Consider the following 19,043-nt stretch of genomic DNA (forward strand, 5'->3'; position numbering starts at 1 on the left):
CAATACTTCAGAATCAGAATTCGCAAATGCTGAGAGCTCCTCTGTGGTTATATGTTCAGAGTAAGCTTTTCCGGCGCAGGACATCCTGTTCGATTCTCGGCAGAAGCTCACGCAGTTTGGATCTCACTTCTCATATAGCCTCGCTGTCTAAGAGGTCGCTCAAGTCAAACCCAATCCAATCGAACATGTCTTTCGACTACGAATTTAACATTAAATTTAATATTTGACAATTAGTCCCAAGATACTTCAACAAGATACTATCTCGAATATCTGCCTGATAAAACAGCAAAAAATTCGACTATCGAAATTCGCTGAATTTTTTTTGTTATTTCGACCACCTGCTGATTGTTATTTTAAGTTCCTTCTCAATTTTACAAGAACTTGTAACAAAATAGGTTCAGAAAGTCATTTTTTTTCACGTGATAACATTACTCGTGAAAAATAAAATATGATAAACCACAAAACATAGACTAGTGTTTCTTTCTTTGTGAATTATTTCAAACCTCAGATTGTACATATATTTTAAATTTAATAGATCTAATAATCCTATTTCGCCATTAGTGCTCACATACTAAGTCTAAATAGCACAATCATTGTACCGCTCGTTTTAGTGTGCTTGCTTTTCAGCCTTAAAAGTTCAAGTTCAATCCAGGGTACCAGCTATGTTGAATATTTTTCAACATTTTATTATACCTCGTCATGACGGGGACTGTGCCAACACTTATTTGAAAAGCTTATGTAGACTCAAAACAGAACATACCTAACGCCAAAATTGAAATGACACACATTTGCAGGAAATAGGATTACACTCATAATAGTTCATGTTAACTCGTAGTATGCCATTAAAGCATTTCTCAACCTTTGTGGTGTGGTTACTGTCAATTCTCCCCAGATAAACGTTAACTTAAGGTCTATTATCACAAATATTAAATAACAATGAATATCTGACACTTAAATAATTTCTTTCACGAACAACTCAATCATTTTACTGAGCTCCTCTGTGACTAAACGGTTAGCTTACGTGTCTTTGGCGTGGGAGAGCCGGGTTTGCTTCCCGGTGGGAGTTCATGTGGTTCGGATTCCACGTTAATCAGTAGGTCTCGTCTCATATAACCTCGCTGGTGAAAGGGACGTTAAACTCAAAATCAATTCAACTTAATCGTTTTACTATCTTTATAAGTAGCATGTCCATACTGTCAGGAGAATTTATATAATAATTGACTTAATAGTGTACTATTTTTCTTCTTACTTAATAGTGTATTATTTTAGTGTCATTTTTACTACTACAGCTTCGTAATTAATTGATATTTAATTGTTTTCAGTTTCGTATAACATACAAGTTTGTTTACATTTTTCTTTTTACTTTCTGCTTAATTCCTTATAACTACGCTTTCTTACAGTGAAATATGCCTTATGTAATGAATATAAGAACTATGAGTATTAAAAACATACAATACGACGGGCTCTTTACACTGGGAGAAATGAAAATTTAAAATAAAACAAATTTGTTTATTTTCTGAAACAGTAAATGGAAACTCTTCCGACTTAGATTGCTTCAAATCATTGGTTCATAAGTTGTGAAACAAATGTAATAATAATAATAATAATAATAATAATAATAATAATAATAATAATAATAATAATAATAATAATAATAATAATAATAATAATAATAATAATAATAATAATAAATTTAAACGAACGAAAGGATTTGGTTCAAAGTGTCTTTAATGAGTTAACAGTTTAAACTTCTTTTGAAAAAAAATCTAAACTAAGATTGGGTAGCTCTCAGTTAATTTTAATAAGCAGTTGGATGTTTGTACGAACATGTAGTAAAATTTAAACAAACCAGTCGTTCAAAATAGTTTAACTTTGTTTGAAAATAACCTAATCTGAGTTGAATTGGAGAATAGAGAGTTGTGAATAGCTAATGTTTGAACGGAATTTGACTACTATAAGTTCGAAATTAAATAAATTAAGGTCTATATTATGATAAAGCTTCGTGATAATATGACAAACATCATAGCTACGCCAAATTCATGAAACAGCAGGGGCGGATCCAGGGGGGCGATCGCTTCAACCAGAAGAGGAAACTTTTCTATTTTATATGTAAATAACATATATAGTTTATTTTTGACGCTCTTAAAAGTAGCTCTAAGTAGCAGTATTACAACCCACCGCACCCCCCGGAACTCCGTCCTGGATCCGCCCCTGTGAAACAGCTACAATCATTTGTAACAACCCCACATTTTATTATTTGCAGTTTTTTTTTATGTTCCCATATAACATACACGTGCAAACATCTTTCATTTAGACAAATTTAATATTTAGTATACTAAACAGCTATAATAATCTTACTTTCCGTAATCAATTGTAGTTGCGCAAAAACACAGATCTATTCGCTTGTAATGGAAAGTACCAGTGACGGCAAGTGGGTATGAACACTAGAAAGGGGGACAAAACACTACTAATAGTAAGGGAGCATGTAATTAGGCTATAGTGTAAAGCCAAAAAAGTGGGGGCAGCAATTACCTCCACGCCACTAATCGCCGATGGACAGCAAACTTGTTAATAATATTCCCAATTTAAGTGAATTTTAAGAAATTGTTGAGGAATAACTTTAGTAGTATTTAATTAGATCTATACGGTTTTATTTGAATTACTTCACTTCAGATCTACAATTAGTTTCATTATATTTTCATTAACTGTTAATCATCAAACGATGCGTTCAAACGTAGAATATTCACTAATAGTCATTACATTGGCCAACAACTTAAATTAATTTGTTTACAATTAAATAAATGACCTTTTTTTTTAAAAAAAAAAAAACAAATTTGTTATATTTAATTTGATCATCTGGTTTGGTCCAGTCATTAGAATCAATCTTTTTTTTTAAATTTAAAAGTTGGTTTCATTGATTAAAAGTGTCTGCTTACTGTGTCACAAGGTTTTCAGTAGACCCTACATTGAATGCTGTAAATTTCTTATATCTTATACATTAACATTAGAGGCGGACAGAGGGCGTATTGTGAAATTATACACTGAGAAAAATGTATGTGCCGTACGTAAAAACGTAGGTTACATGTGTAAATCATGTAGTTTTAGGACTTAACGTACAGCAAATGTGTAACTAAAAAAAGTACATTTTATACATACTTTCCGCATACATGTTTCGAATAAACGTACTTTCTGTACGAACGAAAGAACTGTATATAGGTGGTCAGGGTCTCTCATACAGATATACGCATGTAGCATACAACTGGCGTATGTAACATACGTACACGTATGTTGTATATTTAAGACTGTTAGATGTCATACATCCTGCAACGGAATGATGTAACATCTAAGCGGGGAAAGTCTGTAGCATATGGATAACGTATGTTCCGTGCAGATTTTTGTAGTAAACATAATGATTCTGTATATTTGTACAATATACCGCTGTGCTGAATAACGGACTTTTCTCAGTGTATTAATTAATAAGAATTTGCGTCCGGTGAAGGGGAATATTAAAAGTTCCAAAAATTTATATATATATATATATATATATATATATATATATATATATATATATATGAGGAATATCACAGTCGAATCGATAAGTGTTAGTAAACAATACAAATGTTTAGAAGGTGGATGAAAAACAGAGCCGTTGGTAGAGATTTCGGCGCCAGGGGCCCCTACACTTACCTTATCAAACTTCCTTTTTTTCTTTTCTTTTCTTTCTTTCTTTCTTTCTTTCTTTCTTTTCTTTTTTTTTTTTTTTTGCAAAAAGAAACAGCTGTTGTCGTTATGCTACGTTGAATTTTTATTATGCTGCTTGCACAGACTATTGCAACAGCCAGAAGTGATCATTCTCTATTCTTTTACAAATAAAAGCTGTTTTCAAGAGGCTTATTTTGGACTTTTTGTTAAACTTACAAAACTGCTTTTGCTGTACACAAATCCACTTTGAGAACAATTATGAAAATTTACAACTATTTACGTTTCATACTATATATAAGAAATGAAATTTTAATACGTTAGAAATTATGTGATTTAAAAAATGTTCGAAATGGGTAACAGCATCAATTTCCGGTAATAATTGTAAACTTTTGTAATTTTATGATATTCTGTATGTGAGCATATAAAGAAGATTTTAATTTTGATCGTTTTGAGGTAAAAAATATTTTGTGTAATGTAACGGAAGTTTTGAAGGGATCTTTGGGAATTTCTTAATATTGATCGATGGAAGTAAATAATATGTTTAATGTTTGTACTTGAAATCCAAAATGTAGTTTGGCTACTACATACACTACGTGATCAAAAGTATCCGGACACCCCCCAAAACATACGTTTTCATATTAGGTACATTGTGCTGCCACCTACTGCCAGGTACTCATTATCAGCGACCTCAGTAGTCATTAGACATCGTGAAAAAGCAAAATGGAGCGCTCCGCGGGACTCACGGACTTCGAACGTGGTCAAGTGATTGGGTGTCATTTGTGTCAGAAGTCTGTACGCTAGAATTTCCACACTCCTAAACATCCCTAGGTCCACTGTGTCTGATGGGATAGTAGAGTAGAAACGTGAAGGGACACGTACAACACAAAAGCATACAGGCCGACTTCGTCTGTTGACTGACAGAGACCGTTGACAGTTGAAGAGAGTTGAAGAGAGAATAGACAGACATCTATCCAGACCACCACACAGGAATTCCAAACTGCATCAGGATCCACTCCAAGTACTATGACAGTTAGGCGTGAGGTGAGAAAAAACTTGGATTTCATGGTCGAGTGGCAGCTCGTAAGCCACACATCATGCAGGTAAATACCTCGCTTGGTGTAAGGAGAGTAAACATTGGACGATTGAACAGGGGGAAAAAAACGTTATGTGGAGTGATGAATCACGATACACAACGTGGTGATCCGATGGCAGGGTGTGGGTATGGCGAATGCCCGGTAAACGTCATCTGTCAGCATGTGTAGTACCAACAGTAAAATTCGGAGGTGGTGATGTTATTGTGTGGTCGTGTTTTTCTTGAAGTGGGCTTGCACCCCTTGTTGTTTTGCGTGGTACTCTCACAGCGCACGCGTACATTGATGTTTTAAGCACCTTCTTGCTTCCCACTGTTGAAGAGCGATTCGGGGATGGCGATTGCATCTTTCAACACGATCGAGCACCTGTTCATACTGCATGGCCTGTGGCGGAGTGGTTACACGACCACAACATCCCTGTGATGGACTGGCCTGCACAGAGTCCTGACTTGAATCTTATAGAACACCTTTGGAATGTTTTGGAACGCCGACTGTGCCAGGTCTCACCAACCTACATCGATACCTCTCCTCAGTTCAGCACTCCGTGAAGAATGGGCTGCCATTCCCCAAGAAACCTTCCAGCACCTGATTGAAAGTATGTCTGGAGAGTGGAAGCTGTCATCAAGGCTAAAGGTGGGCCAACACCATATTGAATTCCAGCAGTATCGATGGAGGGTGCTACGAACATGTAAGTCATTTTCATCCGGGTATCCGGATACTTTTGATCACATAGTGTATGTTCAAAATTATAGTAATGTTAATTAATTAATTTCTTAATAACTGAAAATTTTGAATTTAAGGTTACTTTTATTAATAAACATATTAAAATACACGGATACACACACACACACACACACATACACACACACACACACACACACACACACATATATATATATATATATATATATATATATATATATATATATATATATATATATATATATATATATATATATATATAATGTGTGTGTGTATTTTGTAGGTATGTAGATAAATAAAAAAATATCATACAACTAGATAGGTAAGCACAAAAAAGAATCCTGGCGATACAAGTAGTTAATTCAGAAATGATCCCAATAAATTCTTTTAAATTGGAAGCATTTCATATGTCAATGAAATAATAATAATAATAATAATAATAATAATAATAATAATAATAATAATAATAATAATAATAATAATAATAATAATAATAATAATAATAATAAACACTGGTAGTGATCAGTCTTTGAAAAAGACGAAATTCGTGGGGTAAAGTTCTGACCCATTAAGCCCCTATTCTACAACTGTTTCAAATTCAAGAACGTTATTATTCCCCTTGTTTACCTTCATTTTTAATATTTCAGCGCGAACACCAACTTGTGTGTCTCTTCACACCTTTCATTTTTCATACCTTCATTCTCACCGTCGTGATTAAAACGATTAGGTAGAAAAACGTGATTAACTAACCAAACTCATCATCATCAAAATTCGTAATTCGTACATATTCAAGACTGTGACCGTTTCTGATTTTGAAAACGCTCTTGTTTACACTGTAAGTCATTACTTGGCAGCATGTATGTCACATCGTCATTAAGAAATAAGTTCTTTTTTTATTTTAAAGGAATAAGTAAAAACTTGTTCTGACTTATTGAAACGTTTGGATTGCGGGCGTAGCGAGCAAGAAAATTTTTAACAAATCTATTTTCATTTCCAATACTTTCCTTTCTTCTTGCTCCTTCGGCACCCTCTTGCTATCAGCGCCCGGGGCAACCGCCCCTCTGGCCCCCCAACTTAGTTACGACTCTGATTAGAACTATTCTAAATATAAAGCAATCTATTCTACAGTTGCTAAACGGATAAGAGATAGCACAAGCAATTATATATTTAAAAATTAGTTGTATTTAAGGTAAAGTATTTTTTATCTTAAAAAGATATTTTAACTTCCAAGCAATTTATTATTATGAGCAAATGTACTACCCAATGTAATGTAGCATGGTGCATTAATATCGTCACTGTTAGAACAATTGCTATGCTTCAAAGATCGTGAAAGAAAACAGGAGAGTGAATTAGTTGCCACATTTCATATTAGTAAAGTACAACAATACAATTGATATTGTTTTCATTTGGTTATGTTGTACCTCAGATCAAGTGTTAATTCGTTTTCTAAATATTAAATTTTAATTATTCTAGATATTCTTTGTAACTTTTAAATAGCTTGTCAAGTCACACTTCGAAATTAAAACTTGATTTGTTTGTACTTGGAGACGGTTGACTTTCCTTCTTTTACTTGACCCTTTCATTAAGGACTAGATTCTACAAGAGCAGCAGATGTGCTGAGCATATATTACCCAAAAGCAGTGCGCAAATTATGTTGTGTATATTTGAAGGGGAATAAAATAGTTCCTAACAGGAGATAGTTGATTGCGTTGTGAGCGATCAATGTTTCAATTTGTTGCTTTTGGAAGGGATTAAAACAAAATACAAGGAAATTCCGGCCCGGGATTCGCACCCTGCCCTAAAGACATGAGTGGCACAAGCTGGATGGTAGGCCCTGGTTCCATGAGATATGTTACGCCAAGAGAGTAGATTTATTTATTTGTTCGAGAAGTCTAACAAATTTAGTGAGAAAATTTATTAAATTGAATACTGCTTTCGCAAAATCATGCATTTAGCTTTTGTTTTTCTTTCTTCCTTTTTCTTTTTTTAATCTGATTTAACTTTCTTAAAACATTCTATGGGAATTTCACATTCCGATACTACGAAAAAGAAACAAAAAGTACTCCTACATTTGAATATCACTTCCTATTCAAATCTATTCTGCTGTTCTTTCTTTTTATTCGTTTCCTTAATAGCATAATGTTTGTAGGACCTGCACTTATAAGATATATGCGTCCCGGGTTCGATCCCAGCCCCCGCCAAGTGAACTTTGTGGTGGACAAACACCGTGTGAATGGGTTTTCTCGGGGTTCTCCTGTTTCCTCCCACTTTCTTCATTCCACCATTTCATTCATCACTCATCATCACCGTCTCCTTTAGCCTAACCGGCATAACCGTGGGACGTAAAACTCAAAGATTTCATTTCATATATGCGTCCTCTTCAAACAACTTGAGCAAACTGGAAAACGACCGCGTACTCAAACAACAGGCAAGAGGAAGAGCGAAAAATGACCGCTTCTTTTTCTTCTTCTTTTACGCGCCTATTTTTACGCTAGGTGTATGGGCCAACTTACGGACCGAAATTTACGACATCATTTTACGGACCGAAAATACGCTAGTGTATGTTGGCCTTTAGTGTTCTGTCTGGTCGTAGGAGTCAAGCGTAATAACTATATAAACGCTATTAACATTCTGTAATCTATATTTATTTATTTATCTCCTAACTTTTGTCCAGTATCTGATGTGATCCTTGTCTCATGTCTCAGAGTGGGAGGTTTGTTAAAGGTTTGGCTTATATCACATCTTTATTCAGTTTACAAATATATACATCGATAGCGGAATGGAACTCGTCGAAGATTGAGCCAATGAGAGCTTTCCATTGGCAAGGTGACTGATAGAAAGAATCAAAACACTTTCGAATCTAGTAAAAATATATGGTTCGAGATCAGGCCAGCTGTCAGGCTTAATGCTTTCAGGAGCTGCCAGGAGCTCATGTGGTTCGGATTCATGTTAAACAGTAGGTCCTGTCTCATATAGCCTCCCTGTTGAAAGGGACGTTAAAATCAACTCATCTTCCTTGTTTCTTCTCATTAGGTTTCTCAATTTTATTTTCACTTGCTTGCTTCAAGAGAGTAGATAAACACAACGAGAACATCTATTGGACCCTCGTAGCTTTATGGTTAGCATATGCGCCTTTGGTTCTGGACTTGGGTTCGATTCCCGGTGAGAACTCATGTTGTTTGCATTCCGCGTAATGCTGTAGGTCCACGTTTCCTATATAGCCTTGGTGCTGAAAAGAAATGCTGAACTCCAGACCAATTAAACAAACAGAACGTCCCAACGTCAGTCAAAATTCGCAGGTTTTGACACCTGATATGTATTATTCGGCTTTTTAAAAATATATGTGTGCTCCGCGCCATTTCGTTTATTACGATTGTCTTTATTCATTTCCATTTGCTACATTTTATCTACGATGTCATTGAGAAGTTGTCATGGGTGTAAAATTTCACCACTGAAATGATATGTATTCTCCGTAGCTACCTAGGTATATTACATGCTATTTTCTGCATTTGTTTAACACGCATTTTGATGAAAAGATTAAATTAATTTAAAATAAGGCACTTCTTAAATATAGCTAGTTATTATTTTTCATATCAACCCTTTAAACTTGCATTTAAATCCACACTCTCTTACCCCACTGGTAGGGCACCTGGTTCGGTTCCAGCTTCCGTTAAATGAGTTATCTGATTGATATACATTGTGTCTCGGAGTTCTCCTGTTTCCTCTCACTTTCGTCATTCCACCCTAATCATCCATCTCGTCCTTACTTTAGCCTCGGTGCACAAATCGAGGGACGTTAAACTGTAAGTGTTCGTTTTTTAATGTACATGTTTTTGTTTATCCTCTAATTTTATACCTACTGCAGAATATTCTAAGTCATTGTTGATAAAATTATAGTTTCTATTGTTGTGCTTAGTGTTGTTGTTGCTAAGAGCAGGAAAATTGAGTGATGCAACTTAGGTATTATCAAAAACACGTATATAGAAAGTGCTCTTAAATAAATATGGAGAATTGGTTTCGAAGTTTTTTTTTATTGCAAAGTACGAAGCACATTTTCCTTACATAGACGATGTTTTTGATACCATCAGTTGCGATAGGAGGTGTACCGAATATCAAAGTAAGGACAGTAATGGAAGTTCTATATGGAGCTTCAAGTTAAACGAGGAAGTACTCACAAAATATTTCATATTCACTCTGAGAACGTATTCCATATTCTGGATTTCTCCACATGAAATGTCTGTGACTGGAATTCATCCGTATGTTAGTAGCTATTCGATTTGACTTGAGATCTTTTGTTGAAATACATTGACATATATGCCAGTGACGACTGTCTCGTTTTGCACTGCAATGAATCTTCGAGCTCGTTAATTGCAGATGAAGCAAGTGACGATGTTGAAGAAATTGATGAATTACCTTAAAGCAACACCTTCTTATACTTTCTGCACACTTCTAACTCTCTTACCACCCTTGACTCAGATGATAGCAGAACCGAAGCAACTGAAAGTAGCTTTCTAAATGATATTCCAGAACCATAATACTATTTTAGTGCTAAATGATCCGTACGTAAAATCTATAAATTGATGAAAGTAATTGTACGATCAGAATGAAGAGCATTTATGAGCGTTTAAAGATACTCAAATCACAATATATTCCAATAATAAATATGGTTTAAATATTGTTATAGCACGGCCAACAAGAGATGGTCTCTGACGTTTCTTACCACATGCGGTGGGACATTGCAGCCCCTACTTTGATACCAGTGTTAAAAACCACGATCACTCTGTCTCATACCATTAATTAAATTGCCACTACAGTTGCACAGAAAAAAACCTTGACACGCGAGTAGTGGCAATGTCACTGCGAGCTGTCAGAGACGTTCTCTTACTGGACGCACTATAGATACACCCTTCTTACAACTCTCGTGATGCAGAAGGATTCTGAAAACTTCTAGATAAAGGAATGCATTTTGTACGTAAATTTACAGAACGAGACGAGAAGTGAGTCGTCGAGAATCGAGACAATAAAAAATTTTCCGAGAATTGAGACGAAACGAGACTTCTACAAAATTTACGAGACGAGATGATAAATCTTATTTCTGGTCTCGTCTCGTCTCATGGTCAACACTAGTTTGTACCGAAAGATGTAAAGAAAAAGTATTCAAATTTTATCTGAACATATTCATGGTAATATTAAGCGTTGAAAAGTCAATGATTTGTTCCATTATATATGATCCCGAGTAAGTTATACGGTGGTATGTTTAGTTTTCTTTGTTTAGGACGTATGTTAAGGAATAATTCAGCAAATAGGCTGGAAAATTGAGGATCTGATCCTCATGAGAACTTCCTCACCCTCAAATAACCTCGCCCTCAATGATATGAAGGCGAGGGCGAGCGAGGGCGATAGACAACTCCCTTCGCGAGAGCGAGGATGCGCGAGGGCGAGGAGAAGTTTGCAGTACGGGAGCGAGTGCAAGCGAGCGCGATGGACAACCATCCTCGCAAGGGCGAGGGTGAACGAGGGCGAGAGCCAACTTTCACTGCGAAGGCGAGGGTGCACGAGGGTGACGGACAACTCCCTTCACGATGGTGAGGGTGCGCGAGGGCGAGGATAAGTTTCCAGCACGAAGGTGAGGGTGAACGACGGCGAGGACTAACTGTCACTGCGAGGGCGAGGGTGAACGAGGACGAGGGCCAACTGCCACTGCGAGGGCGAGGGTGAGTGAGGTCGGAGTAAAATGAACATCTATGGTCTGCAAGGTAAATTGCGTGGTGAATGGCAAGATGAAATTCCCCAATATATTGTTAGCTTAAGATGAATGTGAATTCTTAACGATAGGCGTCGTATGGTATTCCATTAGTTTAATATAATGAAAGTAGATAGACCTTCCGAGTATTTCCTGGAACAGAGGAGCTTATCTGACTGTGAGTTTATTGTCATAGGCGGAAGGGAGAAAGTAAGGAATGTAACGTAACTTTCTGTAGGTAATCAAGCGAATGACAAGCTAAGAGAAATAGAATTTTGGAATTTCTAGTTCAACGCTCCGCGATAATACACCGAGGCTACGGGAAACGATTATGATGATAATGAATAAAATGATACAATGAAGAAAGTGAGAGGAAACGGGAGAATCCACAGAAAACACATGCACATATTTTTTACCAATCACAAAACTCACTTGTCACGAGCTGGGATGAAACCTGGGAACCCACACTCAAAAGATGAGCGCTCTACCACTGAGCGATTATGGGCCGTGGGAAACTAAACAGGTACTTCTTAAAGTTAGTACAAGGAAGATTTTTATGTGGTAGGAATAACTTTCATTTCGAACTTATGTGCATGTTATTATTACCTATTCTATTAGAAATTCTCTCATTATGTTAAAATAACTTATTTCCTGTAAGTTGAAATATTTGTTTGAGTTGGGTACTTCAGTGTGCCAGTGTGATTTCACATAGTCTTTTGGTCTAAGATTTATCAGGCTACAAGAATAACAAATGTATGAATTACCTCTTTTACAGCAACGCGAACGGTGCTTGTAAACATTGATGCTTCTTCTTGAAACCAACGTACTATTCTCTGAAAAGAAATGAAATTGAGGATTAGAGGAAACACTAAAAGTTAGAAACAATATTTATATTCATAACATCATCAAAACTGATAAAATTCAACGAATATACACTGACCAGTCAGAATATTATGTCTATCTAACCTACCTATCTGGTATGTCCATCTTTGGCTCGCAGGACAGTAGAAATGCGGTTTGACATAGGTCTTGTAGGAACCTGGAGACGTGGCGCACCACATCTTCACACACAGAAGTCAGTAAATTCCATTAAATTTAGTGGAGAGAGGTGGTGAGCTTTGATATGACGTTCAATGTATTTCCAAATTGTTCAATTTTGTTAAAATGAGGTGAATTCCGGGCCATTGCAACAATTGAAATCCACCACTGTGCTCCTGGAACAACTGCAGCACTACGTTGGCTTTGTGGTAAGGAGCGGTGTCCTGCTGAAATATGCTATCATCAGTTGGAAACATGACCAAGATGAATGTGTACACATGATCATCAAATGACCTGCGGATAGCGGGGAGCCATCATGGCGACATTCACACTAACTATTAGGCTCGAAGATGACCAAGTGAAGGTTTCCTAAATCATACTGGAGCCATTACTGAGTGAAGGTCGTCCTACTGTGCACGTCTCGAACAAATGTTCCTCTTGATGACGATGAATTTTGATCCGGCCATCGATGTGATGAAAGTACTATCGTGAATCATTGGGTCATTATGTCATTCCTCGGCGATCCAATGCCTATGGACACATGCCCATTCCAGTCGTAATTGACTGCGAGAACATTGGTGCACCTATGAGACAATGAGTACAAATGCTAATATCTAACAATATTCAGTGAGCTGTGAGTTCAGACACACTCGTGCTTTATATATATTGTTAAAGACTTGTGTTAACTGTGCCACAGTTTGCGCCCTATCTTGTTGTACCAATCTCGACAATTATGATTCCGAGACCGTTAATGTGGTTTGGCCACTTCATGCCTTACGGTTTGGTGCTGTTATCAACGTTTTTTCCCTAGCTCTGGAATATACGAGATGTGATCAAGAATACGATGAATAATTTTATTAGAAAAAAAAATAATAAGCTTACATGGAATTTGATTTAATCTCCTTCAAAGTACTGTCCTTGGCTCGCAATGCATTTATCCCAACGTTCAATCCATGATTGGAAGCTTTTCTGGAAGGGTGTTTAGTTGCTAAGTCGTGATTCTCTAAATGTCAGGAATTGTGTAAAAACATCTTCCTTTTAGCACAATTTTGATTTCTAGGAAGATCGACAAGTCATATGGTCCTATATTCGGAGATTACCGTAAATATGGATAAACAAGGATATTTTTCGGCTAAAAACTCGCGCTATCAAAAGCGAGGTGTGGAGAACAAATTTCGCACTCACTCTTCTCATTTCTCAACCTGCTGTTAAAATGCCTTAGACGGACCCGTACGGAGTATTTTGTTCTTCGAATAGCTTTCGAATAGTTATTACTTGCTTGTAAACCGCTCATACCACTTGTTCAGAGGTACAGCATTATCGCCATGAAGCAAGTTCAACTTTTCATGAGTTTCTTTGGCAGTTTTCTGCAACATGAAACAGAGCCTAATGTTCATGTGTTGTTCGAAACCCACGATGTGCTACAGACAGGGTAAACACAACCTCACTCTCGAGGCTCTGGACGCTGGCTCACAAGTCAGAACATGTTCTGCCTGCCTCAACGGATGAGATAATCGGACAAATTGCATCAAATTGTTGTAGCATCAGCAGTTGTTGCTAAAACAATTCATTTATCGTGTTTTAAATCACATCTCGTACTAACCACGTTAGATTGCCAGCTGCCGATAGGTCACGATATCTCCGAGATGCTCGTTCCGAGCCTGCCATCACAATCTGACCCCTTTCAAACACTGATATATCGTCGGCCTTCCACATTCTACGCAGAAGCATTACACTGGCTAACTGACTGAGATCTCTGTCACCGTCTGGCGAGCGTTTTTATAGTAGCTCCGTGTCTCTTGTATCAGTCCAACGACTTCGTTCAAAAAAATAGCTCCGCATGGCCATAATGTTTCGGCTGGTCAGTGTATAAAGTTAAGCTTAATTATGGAGAAGTCAGAGAAATATTTTACAAGTTCGATTTAATAATAATTTAATAGTAATTGTGTATTGAATAAAAGTCTAAGAGGGTTCCATATTGTTGTCATTTGAGTATGAAAGTCATCATAAATGTTGTATGATATTATGGGTAAATGTTTAATTTAATAAGTACAATTATTAGATTATTATTATTATTATTATTATTATTATTATTATTATTATTATTATTATTATTATTATTATTATTATTATTATTATTATTATTAAGTATTCTGGCTTTCGGCAGGTCCTGGGACTAATGAGGATTTTTTCTTTCCTTTTTTTCAATTTTAGATTTGGGCCTAGAAATGTTTATTCCACTTTTGTCGATCTTCAGCTTCCTCTTTTAACTCCCAATATTTTCTCCTATCTTTCAAATCATCGATCAGCTGTGTTCTTCTTTTTCCTATTCCTCGCTTCCCTTCAATCTTTCCTTCTATGGCGGCGTGAAGAAGACAAGTTCTTCGCAAGATGTGTCCAATCCAATTGGCCTTTCTACGAAGGATGGTGGCTAGAAGTGTCTTCTTCTCTCCTATCCGCTTTAAAACATCTTCGTTTGTTGCTCTCTCTGTCCGTTTTATCTTCTCCATCTTCCTCCAACACCACATTTTCAAGCTCTCCAAATATTTCTTCTCTAACTTCCGTAATGTCCAAGTCTCTGAACTATTTAGTCCAATGTTCCATATACAGCACTTGACCAACTTCTTCTTAAGTCCAATATTGAGCCTGCTAGTTAAGAGTGATCTTTTCTTGTTGAATATTTCTTTAGCTATGGTAATTCTTGACCTGATCTCTTTGGTACAGTAAGCGTCTCTTGTCAAAATACTTCCCAGATACTTGCAATTATTGACCTCTTCAAGTTCTCTTTGTTATACTCTGACCCGTAAGGGCGTGTTTCCGCGGGATAATCTCATGACTTTTGACTTTACGATGTTAATTTCCATCCCATACAGTGTCAATCATCTCCTGTAGCCCAGCTTCGGTTTTAGCTATTATAACCGTATTATCTGCATACCTGATCTTGTTAGTGACCTGCCTTCCAATCTTGAAATCTCCAATTCCCACTAATGCTTCCTTCATTAAACATTCATTGTAAATGTTGAATAATTGGGATGACAAACTACATCCTTGTCTGACTCCTCTTCCAATATCCACACTATTGGTTTCTCCTTCCTTCAAGCGCAGCTTCACTAGTTGTCCTGTGTACAGGTTTCGAATGAGTCGTCGATCTCTCCAGTTGATTCCGATTTCTTTAAGTATTTTCAGAAGTTTCGTCTAATTGACTCGGTCGAAAGCTTTTTGCCAGTCGATGAAGCACAAACACAACACTCTTCCTTTACATGAATAATTCTTTCTGATATAATTGTCATCAATACAATAGCATCTCTGGCGCCTTTTCCTATCCGGAATCCAAATTGATCTTCTTCTAATCTCTCATCTATCTTACTTTCCAGCCGCCTGTTCAGTATGGGTGCAATGATCTTTCCAGTGTCGGAAATCAATCTAATGGTTCTGTGATCGCTGCACTTCTTTGCTTGCTTTTTCTTGGGCAATGCAATCATTGTAGCGTCAAGAAAATCCTTTGGGCATTCTCCACTCAGGTAGATCTTGTTAATAAGTGAAGTCAGTAAAGTCAGTACTTTCATTGCGTTGTCTCCTAATCCCTTGAGCAAATCTACTGGTATGTCGTCTTCTTCAGCAGTGGTCTTTCTCCTCCGCATGTCTTTGATTGCTTGTACTACTTCACTTTTCAATATACTGGGTCCTTTTTCATCATCATCCACCTTTTTCTCTGCTTCGATCGCAATATCTTTGGGGCGGTTCTTCTGATTTTACAGATCTTTTACGTAGTTCTCCCAAATTCTAAGGATTCTTTGATGGTCAGTGGTTACATTACCTTGTTGATCTTCGATGCCGAACGTTCGTATAATTTTGTTAGATTTCCCTCCTAATTCTTGTGCTTTCTGGTACATCAGATCATATCTGCCGCGCCGTTGAAGTTCCATTATTAATTCACATATCTGTTCCATGTACTTTTCTTTGGCTTTGTTCGTCTCTCTTCTCAATCCATTATTCAGCCTTCTGTGTTCCTTGATGTCCGTGTTTTTCGTCCTTCTGCGTTCCTACACCTTCTTAAGCATTGCTGCAGTTATCCATGGTTTTCTCGGTGCTCTTTTCATCCTGCCAATGTTATTGTGGAGTGTGCCAAGTAGAATCTGTTTAACTTTTCCCCAACTATTCTCTATATTGTCAACCACATCGCCCATTGCACAGAATTTTTCTTCAAATTCTTCTTTCACATCATCGTCGATATTTCTTAGTTGCTCTAAGTTCCATTTTCGATTTCTCTTCCATTTTTCTTAATCGACTTTAACCAGGTTTGCATTTCCGCTACCAGGAGATTGTGATCCGAATCAATGTCCGCTCCTGACAGTGTCTTCACGTCTCGTACACTATTCCTGAAACGTTGCTTCACAAGAATGTAATCGATTTGGTAGCATTTCTTATCTCCTGCACTTTTCCACGTGTACAGCTTGATTTTTCTTTTCTTAAACCACGTGTTAATCACCACCAGATCACGGTGCCAACAGAAATCGATAAGCATTTGACCTCGTTCGTTTCTTCTACGTAGTCCAAACGGCACCATTACATTATCCGCAGCTCCTTCTCCTACTACGCTGTCGAAGACTCCCATTACTATGGCGTTGACCTTACGTCTTCCTTCCTGATGTAATATGTCACTAATCTGATCGTACATTACTTCTACTTTCATTATCATCATTGTAGGTTGTTGGCATATACACTTGTATTATCACAATATCCACTGGTTTTGCATGTAGCTTTACAAACATCAAGCGGTCACTGCAGTATTCCAATTTGGTTACACTTCTTGCTACTTCGTATTCATTGCTATCGCGACACCATTCTCGACCTTATCGCCACCCGAATAGTATATTCTGTAATTCCCGATACTATCTCATCTTTCCCTGGCCATCTTACTTCACTCAAGCCCACTATGTCCACTTTACATTTGCCCATTTCCACTTTTAAATTTTCAAGCTTTCCCTCACGTCGTGGAGTCCGTACGTTGCAGGTTCCGATGCTGAAATGAAAATTATTATTATTTTCTTATTATGAAAGTTATTATTTTCTTCCCTGATGATTCTTCCTGGAGTAGTCCCCACCCGGAGATCCGAACTATTTTACCTCAGGAAGAACCATCATATTTATTTATTCTTCTGTTTCGTCCTTCTGGGAAAAAGAGAATGTGGTAGTATTCCCATTTTCTTTCCACATCTCCATGTCGTTGACCATCTAGTGGTTCATCCGCCTTTTAGGACAGTTTCCCCTCCTAAGGACAAGAAGGTGCCCTGACCTCTACCTGCTCATCCACCCTCCGAGAAGGCCGTTGGAACTTGGTAGAAGCTGGCTCCTTATCCCGAGAGTTGGTCGGTCCCCACCTACGTTAGCCGCCAAAGCTGTTTCCCGTTTTCTTTTGCGAGGAGGTGTAGGTTGGGATTTTCCCTTCTTTTAGGATGAGACCGGAAGGCTTTTCTCAAACCTCTCCAGTACTTTTAGAAAGCGAATTATTAGATAGTGAAGGTATAAATAATTATGATGTTTACTTTTAATATTTATATTAATTTATTTAATTTTAAAAATATTTATTTGAGGTTGGTTTAAAGTTAGGAGAGCCCAAAGGATAGATGCAAGAGTAGTTGAAACAGGTCTCTCATTCACCATTGAAATTTGTTCTAAAGAATTCTATTTGTTGTAATTTTTCAATGTACAAAGTATTTGGTATTTGAACCTATCGGTAATATCTGAGATTGGTCTTTTTATTAAGTTCGTTTGTAGGAATTCGATAGTCGTCAGGTGTGTTCCTTAACCAAAGTCTTGGATTTGTAACCTCAGAATAGTTAATAGTTATTTAATATCACATTTAGATTTCAAGAGCTTGATCAATAGAGTGAGAGATAGATCCGAAGTGTGTGGGAAATTGAATAATAGCTATTGAAGTTTTATTTAACTGTTTCTATTACTTAAGGATTAGTTAAGATAAGATGAATAGATATATGCATTTTTAGATGATTTCCAGTGACATCAAAGTTATGTCAACAAGTTTCTCTTACCAAAAGCGGGACGTTTATACATATTTCATATATATATTTCGTTACTCTTATCGGCTCTTGAAGAACAATGATCACTTCGTAGCTAGTAACGCAGTAGTTACCTTGTGAGACGTTCCAAAGGCGAGATGTTGGAGAATAATTAGCTGAGATAATTCTAGACAGATCTTCAATCATTGTAGTATACTTCATATTCATTTGGTTGAAAAGGGTTTTCATATTTTCTAAAATCTCTTCTTCTATCAGAACGTCAATTCCTTTTGTGCTGTTGATTGGCCAACTCCATAAATCAATATCTGGAATAACAATAACAGTAATAACGTAGTACATATAATACTAATAATACTCTTAGTAATAATAGGAATATTATGGTAGTAACAATAATGAATACGGTAATTCCATAGTATTGTGAAACTACGACGTACGCCGCAGACAGAGAAATACTACATATGGTGTAGTTTGCCTAGTGCAGAAAGTCAAATCTCCTAAGGTGGCCAATTTTACAGAGCTGATGATGTGTACAGCGTAGGAGAAGGAACCAGAAGCCAGGAGCCCGTGAATCCAGTAGTGAGTCACGTACAACGCTGTGTGGAAGTTGTGGTGAACTGTTATAATGTTTGTTAAAGTGACACATTACTGGGAAGGGTACATATGTGCACTTTGCGATGCACAATTCAGTGCGTCAGTGATTGTGAAAATGCGTGCTGCAAGGGGCAA

The 19,043-nt window shown here is 37.0% G+C and overlaps 1 protein-coding gene across 1 annotated transcript in view; it reads right to left on the minus strand.

Moving 5' to 3' along the window:
- The window catches only part of LOC145661757 (carboxypeptidase B-like), a 46,275-nt gene that overhangs the window by 26,270 nt on the left and 962 nt on the right, over positions 1-19,043 (minus strand). Inside the window, exon 2 of the mRNA XM_081727092.1 lies at positions 18,431-18,622. Within this exon, the coding sequence (XP_081583218.1) occupies positions 18,431-18,622 (192 nt within the window). The remainder of the gene's footprint in view (positions 1-18,430; positions 18,623-19,043) is intronic.

The sequence above is a fragment of the Thermobia domestica genome, chromosome 10 (genome assembly GCF_964235325.1).
Source record: "Thermobia domestica chromosome 10, izTheDome1.hap1.1, whole genome shotgun sequence".
In the NCBI taxonomy this organism is placed as follows: Eukaryota; Metazoa; Arthropoda; class Insecta; order Zygentoma; family Lepismatidae; genus Thermobia; species Thermobia domestica.